We start from the raw sequence: 12,047 nt of genomic DNA on the forward strand, positions 1-12,047 counted from the left end.
AAGTATCAAAAAGGAAATCACCTTTTCTGAAAAATCTACCCCTTCATTTCCTTTTTTTCAATAATAGTACACTGGTTAATAAAATATTGGACATCACAATTCTTCCTCTAACCCTTCAGGAAAATTAGTAGTGGTCTTTAAAATCAACATTGAAGCAACTCCATAGACTAAAAAGGTGAAGAACATTTAAATCAGAAATGTAAACGTAGCAGCTATGACCTTCTTCCCAGTGGATACCCAGTCCATGTCCTTGGTCTCCAATATCTCAATGAGGTATGTCTACACTATGGAGAATATACCAACAAAGCTATGTGCTAACATAACTGTGTAGTGTAGAGATAGCCTACAATGATGGAAGGGATTTTTCCATTGGTGTAGGAACACCACCTTCCCAAACAATGGTAGCTATGTAAACAGAAGCCTTCTGTTGACATAACTGCATGTACATTTGAGGTTAGGTTGGCATAGCTATGCTGGTCTGCACATCTCAGAGCTACCTAGCTCTGCTGACCTAACTTTTAAGTGCAAACCAAGTCTCATTGTACTTAATAAACCCAGGCCCCTGCCATTCCTCCCACGTCACAGTGCAACAAAAGCATTATTTTATGGCTAATCTGCACTTGAAAATTAATTCAAGATAGAGTGTGAATTTAAAGCACAAAAGCTATTCCTGACTAACTTCAAGCATGGACACTCTTATTCAGGAGTAAGAATACCTTGTTTTGGTTTAGATTAATCAAAAATAAATTAAGCTATACCAGAACAAGGCACTCTTAGTTCAGAAAAAAGAGTCCACATTTGGAGTTAGTCAGGAATAGTTATTCCAGAGTAGCTAATCCTGAATAGTTATTCCAGAATGATTCCATGTGTAGACAAACTCTTCATGGAATACTTTTGTAAATGCAGATCCTAGCAATATGATCATAAATTGATCAGTACTTTGCCTTATTAGTTGTCTTAATTTGATACTTCTTCCACTCCCACACTATTACATTGCAATTGTTTCTTATTCTTTTGGGGCTTTCATAATTCCACACTATATAGTCTCTCTGTAATGGTAAAAAAGATTGAAACATTCTTCCTCATGTACATTTCTACAACCAAATGCTGGTGCACATGAGTGAAAATTTATATTTGACAACATTCTAAGAGTAATGAAAACCCAATTCAGATTTCAGGGAGCAAATGTCCAACCCAAACACAGTGTAAGTAACAGTTCTCTTTAAATTAACAGTCCCCCCCAGATCTCTTCCAATCCCCCAACACATACACCAGGAAAACAAAAACAATCTTAAAAAGACAGAGGACAGAGAAATATTTAGATATTTGGTTACCTTTTATTCAGTACTCAGACAAAGTACATTCACCTGCAAAAAAGACATCACACCTGTCCATTTTTTGAATATTAATATTTGATAGACATACCTGGTCTGTTAAATATGTGTATATAGTGATTTTACTCAATTTAATAAAATCACTAGAAACGACATAAGTGTTGTAATGATGCTTACTCTATAATGTGGTAGGCAGCAACAGAGAGTCCTGTGGCACCTTTAAGACTAACAGACGTATTGGAGCATAAGCTTTCGTGGGTGAATGCCCACTTCGTCGGATGCATTCACCCATGAAAGCTTATGCTCCAATACATCTGTTAGTCTTAAAGGTGCCACAGGACTCTCTGTTGCTTTGTACAGATCCAGACTAACACGGCTACCCCTCTGATACTTGACTCTATAATGTGGTGACATCCTGTTAAATAGAAAGGTCTGATGACTATATTCCTGTATAATACCTCTTTAAACAAAAACTAACAGTTATAATGATTGTTTTGTTTCAGATATTTACATGGCAAGGATTTGTAAACATGTGAAAACATTCTAAATAAATCGTTTTAAAAATGTAACCTTTAATTCTCTTATCGGCTAGCTAAAAAACAGTAAATTGTGTCACATCAAGTTCAGTTAGTCAGCTGCACTTTGGCTTCATCTTACTAGGCATGAAAGATTCTGATGTGAATTTCACGACACACAGGATCAGGACAGCAATTTATAAACACCTGACAAGAATTTTCAAGTGATCTATTTTGCAAATATACTTTGGTGTCCCACATCTGAAGGTATCTGAGCTTCTGCCAAAGTGATGCATTGCTAACATCTGCTAGTGCATAGATTTACCCCAAATACAAAAACAAACCAAAAAGGAACATTTTGGAAGTGTGGCTTTTATGTACTAGAGAATATTTTATTTGAATAAACTATGGAACCAATGGCATTTTAATTGTGGAAGCAAGTCACTTGTGGTGAAGAAATAATTGAGTTTTAGTGATGCTCCATGGATTGATCTTGGTGAACTTGCATTGGGTCAGCAAGTCATTTTCTACAGATTAGACTATCTGGCCAGAAATAGGAGTTTCTGCCTCTCCTTTAAGGGGTCATTGCATTAAGGCCTAGGCAGTGCGGCAGTAGCAGCAATATACCTACACTATTCCAGTTTCACAGCTGGCAGAGAAGAATTTCTTCCCTTCAGTGTTTCTGAATCCACTGATGCCAACCCCAACGCTTCATAGTGTAAAAAAAAAATTAGTCATAATAAAATGAAAAATATCCACCCATCATTGTTTTGGCAGATGTGAGCCATAAAGTGTAGAGTGTTTTAGCATGTTTAGTGGTAAATTATAATGAAATCATTAGTAATTTCATGTCAAAACTATTTGAGCAGCAGAGTAGTTTTCAGTCCAGTTAGAAGGATTAATATTGTCCGTATGACTGAAACCTTACTTACAGGCTTTACAGGCTTTAACTCAACATGTTCCAGGGGGGGTTGCCGATAGCAGTATGTGTCAAGTCCACCTATGAAATCAACTGAAAATACAACAGTTCCAGAAATGAATAAATGGAAACAAAAGCACACAAACAGAATTAAAAATGGAAAAACGATCTGAATAATAAATAATAATAGTAATAAAGAACATACACACAGACAAGAAACATACACGTAAATGAAAAAATATTGTGAGACTCATTTGCAGAGGGGCCTCAACCCAGCCTCCTTTTGTGCCTGTTTAATTCTGTGCAGGGAGACATTAGTCTATCACCCGACCCAAAGGCTGTGCACTCTAGTGTCTGCATGCTTCCAAAAGGGGATGGTAGTGTTTGCGGTGTGCACGTAAAGGCCACATTGTGGTAATGTGGCCTTTTATTGCCAGGGGATCTGATCAAGCAGTTCTTGGACTGCTATGAAATGTGTGTGTGTGTGTGCAGGGGGGGGATTAGTCTGGGAAAGAAGTGAAGGTTTTGGACCCGGTGAGCCAAATTCTGCTTGCAGTGAAACATATACAAATCAATGGAAGTTACATATGTGAGACAGACAGCAGTTTGTCCCTTTATTTGTGACACTAAAATGATGAGTGAAGATCGAAAGGAGGCAGAGGCGTCTCTGAACAAACCTCTTTGGGCAGGTGATCTTCTGAGAAAGCATCTCACCTTTTCTTTCAAGATTTCTACATCAGAAATAATGGAAGAATATCTGCATTTGAGAGGTCACTAATTCCACTTCTTGTGGTCACAGATGAGTTCTCATTCAAGTAATTATGTTTGTGTCTTCTAGCTCTTCATTCTTAACAAGGTTCTTCAGTTCCAACACCTACACCAAGCCACATTTTTTCATATTTCTCATCACTGAGTTCAGAGGGTGGAGATTCAGCTATATCAAGACTACTCTGGGCATCCAGTAGCAGGAAAACACTGAGAAAGGTGCAGCTCAACTGCTTCAGGGAAAACATTTGTTCGCTCTGAATTTGTGTGTGATAGTAAGAGTGTATTCTTGTCTGGAATTGCCTTTTCAATCCCCAGTGCTGATGTGCTCAATTCACAGCACATGAGGATTCTTCAATCCATCACTAGCAAATGCTATGATTTGTATTGCTGTAGCATCTATAGATCTTAATAAAATCAGAACCCCTTGTGCTAAGCACTGTACAGACACATAGCAAGGCAGGGCTCCAGCTGTCAGCCCCCGGCAACGGGGCTCCAGCTGTGAGCCCCACATGGGACTGACAACCAACATGCGATGTGAGTAACACAGTGTCTACACGGACACTGTGTCACCTTAACTACATCAGCCTAAGTGCTATGCCTGTCTGGAGGTGGAGTTGTTAAGTCAATGTAGTTACATCCATGGGAGCTACATTTTAGTGTAGATGCTTAAGAGTTAGATCCACGTAAGCTGCCTTGCATTGACATAACTCTGTAGCGTACACCAGGCCTAAGAGACAGAGAAGGCACTGTTATCCCTGTTTTATAGACGAGGAACTGAGATTAAGGGCCTGATCTAAAGCCCACTGAAATCTATGGGAAGACTCCCTTTGCCTTCAGTGGGCTTTCCCATTGATGGTAGGAAGCTGGGCCCAGATTTTAAAGGTATTTAGGCATTGAGGCACTCAGCATTGCAATGCCTAACTGATTTAGGTGCCTACATCTCATTTTCAAAAGGGCGTTGGGCACTTAAAAGCCTAAATCCCATTGACAGTCAATGGGACTTAGGCACCTAAGTGCCTACATTCCTTTTGAAAATGAGATTTAGGGTTCTAAATCAGTTAGGAGTTGCAATGCTGAGTGCACAACACCTAAATACTTAAAAAATCTGGGCCTTGTTAGCTTATCTGTAGGGCCCTACCAAATTCACGGCCATGAAAAACGCATCACGGACTGTGAAATCTGGTCCCTCCACCCCTCTGTGCAATCTGGTCTTTTGTATGCTTTTACCCTATGCTGTACAGATTTCACAGTGGAGACCAGCGTTTCTCAAATTGGGGATCCTGACCCAAAAGGGAATTGCAGGGGGGTTACAAGGTTATTTTAGGAGGGTTGCGGTATTGCCACCCTTCTTTCTGTGCTGCCTTCAGAGCTGGGTGGCCAGACAGCAGAGGCTGTTGGCTGGGTGCCCAGCTCTCAAGACAGCACCCAACCACCAGCGGTGCAGAAGTAAGGGTGGCAATACCATACCATGCCACCCCTACTTCTGCGCTGCTGCCTTCAGAGCTGGGCGGCTGGAGAATGGTAGCTGCTGACTGAGGGCCCAATTCTGCAGGCAGCAGTGCAGAAGTAAGGGTGACAATACCGTACCATGCAGGGCCAGCTCCAGGCACCAGCGGAGGAAGCATGTGTCTGGGGCAGCATGTGCTAAGGGGTGGCATTCCGTCCATTCTTGGGGCGGCACAGTCCAAGCGTTTTTTTTGTTTGTTTGTTTGTTTTTTGCTTCGGCAGTCCGAGCAGCTTTTTTTTTTTTTTTTTGGTTGGGGCAGCAAAAATGGTAGAGCCGGCCCTGATACCATGCCATCCTTACTTCTGTGCTGCTGCTGGTGGTGACTCAGCCTTCAGAGCTGGGCTCCCAGGCAGCTGCTGCTGCTCTCCAGGTGCCCAGCTCTGAAGGCAGCACCACCACCTGCAGCAGCACAGAAGTAAGGGTAGCAGTACCACAACCCTTCCCCCCTCCACACACAATAACTTTGCAACCCCCCAGATATCCTGAGTTGCAGTCTAATGCCTTAGCCACAAGGCCATTGTCTCACAGCTAATTTAACATTACATCATATTGAGAAAAGCTAGCACAGTCAGGCTAGGTCCACACTACCCTCCCGATTCGGTGGGTAGAGATCGATCTTCTGGGATCGATTTATCGCGTCTCATCTGGACGCGATAAATCGATCCCAGAAGCGCTCCCCCGTTGACTGCGGACCTCCTGCTCGCCGAGAGGAGGAAGCGCTGTCGATGGGGGAGCTTGCCTGCGCCGCATGGACCCGCAGTAAGTAAACTTAGTTCGAACTAGGAAACGTCGACTTCAGCTATGCTATTCTTGTAGCTGAAGTTGCGTTTCCTAGATCGATCCCCCGCCCCAGTGTGGACCAGCCCTCAGTGTGCCAGCCAAAGTGTGTCTGCCACTTTTCCATTGTACGGTATTTGTTTTACTTTTCAACATTCATTCAGACTCTTATGACAAAATACAATACAAACATCCAGAGTGAAAGACAGCAGCAATGGGATGTATCTTTTAAAAAGCCTTTTGACTGTAGACATTTTCAGCTATTTCTTGTGTAGGAGTCAAACATAGTAGACAAAACTACCAATTCACGTCTCACAAGAAATTATGTTCACAGTAACAATCTCCTTGTGGTCTTCCAGCCTGGCCTTCTCAAACCCCTGAGAAGGATTATTACTTAGTGAGGTCATGTGATAGGTGAGGTGCCATAGCTCTCTAAAATAACAGGAGTACTTGTGGCACCTTAGAGACTAACAAATTTATTAGAGCATAAGCTTTCGTGGGTTGTAGCCCACGAAAGCTTATGCTCTAATAAATTTGTTAGTCTCTAAGGTGCCACAAGTACTCCTGTTATTTTTGAGGATACAGACTAACACGGCTGCTACTCTGAAACATAGCTCTCTAAGCATATCTTGCTAAACAAAATATTTTTCATGATCAAAAACTACAGCTTCCTAGGAAGGAAACTTAAACTTAGGAAATACATTTCTTTTGGATAATTCACCACTTCAGAATTACACACAATCCTTCTCTCACTAATCACAAACAATCTGCATCCATAAGCAAAAGGAGAACTTAAACCAGCTAATCTTTCCCTAATATACTTTTGTGTAGAAAACGAGGCTAATGAATATTACTGATTGCCAACACTAATGCATCTTTGCCTGACATAAGAAATAATTTATCACATGTCATGCAAATTTGGAGCTATCAGATACTAACTAGGAGTTGATATGAGGTTAATATCTAGCTGAATATTTCTCTTTGCTATTCATAGCCATACATACATGATCTTACAAAAGCCCTCTCATATAAATATGAATAGACTTGACTTCGAATCCATATTAAGATAGCTCTCAAAACAAGAAACAGGTCTATCACATGAGACAACAAAGGAAAATGTCATTTTTTCCTTATAAGCTGTGTTTTATGTAAATCTGGCTGACAGTTTTTCAAATTAGAATTCTTCTTTATGTAGTTTCTATATAAAAGATTAATTTTCAGTTATTTTAATTATAAATTATTTTCCATATAATACGTTTTTAGAAATATGATCTCATTTGACCTGCTTTTTTCACTTCTGTCTCAGGTGATCCCCAGGATGGAAACAGCAAAGAAAAGGTAGCCATTAACTATGGAGATATCTGAGCTGCTATTCTCAGCCTGAGAAAGGAAATATTTCTGTGTATCAGCCAGCTATAAGAGACAACTCAAGTTTGGCTATAGGAGTCAAATGTCTATCAAACAAAACTCTTTGCTTCTGCTTCAGTGAGCTTTTAAGATGCATGTTTCCCTTTGTTAAAAAGGAGACAGAGTAAAAAGCATTAACATTTATGTAGACTCCCTGAGAAAAAAAAAACTAGGCTAGGTGGCACTGAATAACTGATTTATTTATCTCTTGCTTGGTTAATGAATTATAGGCAATCCCTGCTATGGATCCATAAGACTATTATAATAAGCTTTAATCCAGAGAGCCACATACATCGTGAATAAAGTTCTATGGAAATATCATTTGATTTTCTACGCAGTTATATACCCTATGCATTAAAAAAAAAAACAGTTTAGCAACAGTGATATTCAGTCACTAGAAAAGAACACTGCATGGAGTCCAGTCATTAACTACTTTCTTGCAGAGATACACTTAGAAAACTAGGGAGAGAATTTTCAGCACCCTGCAGATAATTGCTGGTTATAGAGGAAACTAGTTATTTTATCTGCAGCTGACTGCAAAACATGATCCATATTTCCAGGGAATTGCTCTCTTCTTGTGTTGCTTCAGTTTTGTGCCGGATGCTTAATGGCCAGTGTGAAACGTTCTTTAAGACTTCACTATGTGCTGATCTTGGAAGCTGCAAAACTGCCTTGACTGTTACTATGGGCAGTCTATTAAAATGATGTTCACTTACTTGGGGGCGGTATTGGGGGGGAATGGCTATCAATCTCCCTCAGTGAGAAGAGTGTAAAACACTGCTGGCCCAATGAGGTGCTCCTGTTATCATTAAAAATGTTAAGATCTATTCTTTGCTGGATAGCTGACATCCATATATGTTTTATTGCTATTAATCCAGTGCTTTCTCCCATGTGCTGATGCTAAAATTTCTTTTCAGGTTTGGGCGGAAAGCATAGAAGGATAAGAAAAGGGGTTTGAAAAGATTATTTATCCCACAAAACAGTTTCTTTGGCCATAGCCCATAACAGTAACCTGCTGTTTACAGGATCTCTGCAGGATGAGTGCAGAGGACTGTACTAAAAGACCTTTTGAGGTCCCTTCCAGTCCTACACCTCTATGATTCTATATAGCTGCCATAGCTTGTCAGGCTATTGTTATATTACCAATATTTCCTTTCAAAGTGACCAAGTTTTAGATATCAGAGGGGTAGCCGTGTTAGTCTGGATCTGTAAAAAGCAACAGAGAGTCCTGTGGCACCTTTAAGACTAACAGATGTATTGGAGCATAAGCTTTCGTCTGACTAAGTGGGTATTCACCCACGAAAGCTTATGCTCCAATACATCTGTTAGTCTTAAAGGTGCCACAGGACCCTCTGTTGCTTTTTACAAGTTTTAGATGTGGCTGAACATGGAGGTGTAAGCAGAACATCCGTATGCAAAATACACCCTGTGCTCTTGCAGGATCGCCACATTAACACCATGTTGAGTCGTTCAGCCTGAAATGACTTTGGAGAAGGTAAGATCAAGAAGATCCTTTATACTTGTGTAAGCCCCAAAGCTTGATGCCCCTTTAGAGAAGCTAATGGCAGGTGTCATTTACATAAAGTATAGTTTTGCTTATCCATAGTTCTGTGTAGTGTGTTTTGTTGCATTATTTGAAATTTGTTTGAATTATGATTTGATGAATGTGTGTGTTAATGCAATGGTGATAATTCATGAAAGGGCATATGAATTGTGCAAGATATACTTAGTAGAAAGTTGGTCGCCTTGAGTGGACAGGTAGTAGACTCTGGCTAGGAAAAGAACCCAAATTCAATAAGGGACCTCAAGAGGCTCTGTTAGGAAGAGGAAGCCAATACAGTTGTATGAATATAAAATTGGTGTGACAGACTCAATGTATAAAGTTCAAATTTACCTCCATCCTGAGGTCTGAATTATTTGTAATTCAGACACCGACTAAGTATAAACGCTCAGCCTAAGCTTTCTTTGCAAGCAGGATTTCCCTTGAGCAACTCCTCCCTCCCCCGCAGTTCCCTCTGCTCTCAAGAGACACTCCACTCTTATATCCTGGGTCAAGCTAACCAGATCCACTTACCAGCATGGGCCAACAGTAATTATTTTGCATCTTTATACACGGCTCTAGCACCTGAGTTGAGGGGGTTCCACAGAAAAACCCTGCACTTCTCTGCAGGAGCCTAGAAACTGCCTCCCTATTACAAGGGGAAACAGTTCAGTAGGGAGGGGTAAAGAAGGAAGACCAGAGGCAACATCAATAGAAAGATATGATTATGTGATTGTGTCGCTGTCTCCAAAAAGTACCAGGTGAGACAAAAGGGGCAAGGAAAGAACAGGGGACAGAAAATTATTAGAAAACAACTTTTTTAAATGGTTGTAATTACTTGGGATTGGAGGGAGAGATTTCAGGGTTTAAAGGGCTTTCCAGAGTCATATTCCTTGCTCTGATATTGGACTCCCTCTGTAGCCTTGGGCAGGACAGATAGACCCCATATTTTAAACTTTGCTCCCTAATTTTGGGTGTTCATATTTTGACACTTGAGTACTATTCTGATGGTGTTTCTTGAATGACTAAATCTAAGAAATGTTCTGTCATGAGTACACTTGGAGGACACTAAGACTGGAGCCATTTTAACTATGATCTTCACTACTGAATGGCCTTTCCACTTCTTCAGTGTTTTGACAACCAAGACATTAACATAACATAACATATTCTGAGCTTCATATTCTCTGCCAGGGACAGGGTACAAGAATAAGATATAAGGAGCATCAAAGAAGTTACCACGTTAGTGAGGCTCAAACTTTCCTTCACTGGACCACTTTGGCCCTCCTTAATCTCATAAAACTGTGCTTTTCAAAATGTTCTCTAGCCATATTTTAGAAAGCTACTTAACGCTTCACTCCATTATTGAAATTAAACCACATGCTGTGCAATTTCACAAAGTATTTTTAAGAGTCTTTTCTTAAATTAAGCTTTTATGTTGATTGCTTTCTAGTCTTTAAGGATCTCTCTTCAACTGAGATGACATGTAAAAATTTCTTGAAAGAGTATTACCCTTTCTATATTATCTCTCTCTTGATGTGTCCATTATGTACGAAGTCTGTAACCAAGGCACCTGTAAATTTTAAGAACCTCTTATATTTAATTTGAGTTCAGGAAGATATGGTCTTTTGAAGGGGCTGTGTCTGTTGTCCCTCCTATCCTCTAACTTGACATGCACATGAAAATTTTTCTTTAGATTTAAGTAACTAGCTACATTTTATTATTTGTAAAGATGAATGCAAAGTAATTGCTTAATTACTTTTATTTACCAATCCTATCAGACCATACTCTGCCATCTATGAATTCCACGCTGAGATCTTGGATTTACCAAGGTTATTTTGCCCTCTCTAGTTTCCATTTTGGTTTTCATTACCACAGTTCTCTCTCCCTATAATTAGAATTTTGATTCATACTCATTTTACCAGGGCAACTCAACATGGGCATTGGAGTCAGATGCTTTTCTGCATATTTGGCTATAGATTATGCCACATAGCAGCACTGCTTTGCACAAGTACTTTCCTAACAAAATATTACAAGTTATATATTTTTCTTGATTATATTTGGAATTCCTTCTTTTTCTTTTTCTAAAGTATTATCATAAAAATAATTTTAAAAAATTCACCTCTGAAGACTGAAATAAACTGATGAATGCATTGATTGTCATTTATTCATGTAAAAAGCTGACAATTCTATTTAAAACAGTTTCAAACAATGAAAGTTGTGTGCAATGTTTGCCTTTGAAAATAATGGTGTTAGTGGCGAGACAGGATTAGTTCAAAATAGGTCATGAGGCAGGCTAACTGTACAGTGGTGCCTGTGACTGAAGTGTGAGTTATATCTGCCAGCTATTTTAACTTCTACTAGCTAATTTTAACTGGTAAGATACTTGGAAAGAAGAATACTTGATGGAACTTGTTTTGGCTAACTACTGAATTTGTCCTTTTTGCTTCCTTCCTGATCTAACTGCTTTACTTATAATGCACTGGGATTTCTGCACTTCCTCATAATGAGATTGCTACAGTGCAAATGTGCATGTTAAATTGAGAAAAAAAAGTCCATGCATGGATGTGGATACAAAAACATAGACCCCCACAGTCATCCACCAATCGTATTCATATGGTACTGAGAACAGAAATGATGCCCTGCAGCTCTAACAACACAGATGTCGCACTGGTCTGTTAAAAAGACAGCACCACTAGTTCAAACAGTAAAGGAGACTGTTATATATAAAGGTTGTTGCAGTACAGCTTCAGTCACACCTCAGAAAGCAGGATCTTAATGATAAATTCCAGGCTGGCTTCAGGGGAGACAAAGCTAGCAGTCTGCTTTTTGAAGATGCGCTTTGATCTTTTGCTGCAGGCTGATTCAGGGATGTGTTCTGTATTAGTGCACCTTTATCTCTCCGCTGGTTTTGAGGCCATAAAGCCTGGTGCCCTTTTAAAATGTTTAGTACAGATGCTAAGATTGACTGGAACTGATCTATCCCATTTACAGGTCAATGCCAATTTGTAAGTTAGGTATTTTGCTCCTCTAAGCTTGTTTTTTATGCTGTGAGAGACCCAGAAGGCTGTTTCTCGCCTTTTGATATTAGTACTTGTATCATCTTCTTGCTTCAGTTATTTGTCAGTATGATCTGAATTTTCATTGTTGTACTGATTATACTTCTCTACCTTCCTCATTACTATATAGCAAGATTGTCTCAAGTGCTATTGTCTTGTTTTACCGCAGTCCGAATTGCTATGTCAGGTAATTTTCTGAAGTTAATTCTCTTATGATCAAGTTC

At 39.7% G+C, this 12,047-nt stretch overlaps 1 protein-coding gene across 1 annotated transcript in view; it reads right to left on the reverse strand.

Moving 5' to 3' along the window:
* Positions 1-1,337: 1,337 nt before the first annotated feature.
* The window catches only part of NKAIN3 (sodium/potassium transporting ATPase interacting 3), a 279,433-nt gene continuing 268,723 nt past the window's right edge, over positions 1,338-12,047 (reverse strand). The window contains exons 6-7 of the mRNA XM_065398298.1: positions 2,782-2,861; positions 1,338-1,367 (exon numbers count right to left, since the gene is read on the reverse strand). Coding sequence (XP_065254370.1) covers positions 1,338-1,367; positions 2,782-2,861 — 110 coding nt within the window. The remainder of the gene's footprint in view (positions 1,368-2,781; positions 2,862-12,047) is intronic.

The sequence above is a fragment of the Emys orbicularis genome, chromosome 2, assembly GCF_028017835.1.
Source record: "Emys orbicularis isolate rEmyOrb1 chromosome 2, rEmyOrb1.hap1, whole genome shotgun sequence".
In the NCBI taxonomy this organism is placed as follows: domain Eukaryota; kingdom Metazoa; phylum Chordata; order Testudines; family Emydidae; genus Emys; species Emys orbicularis.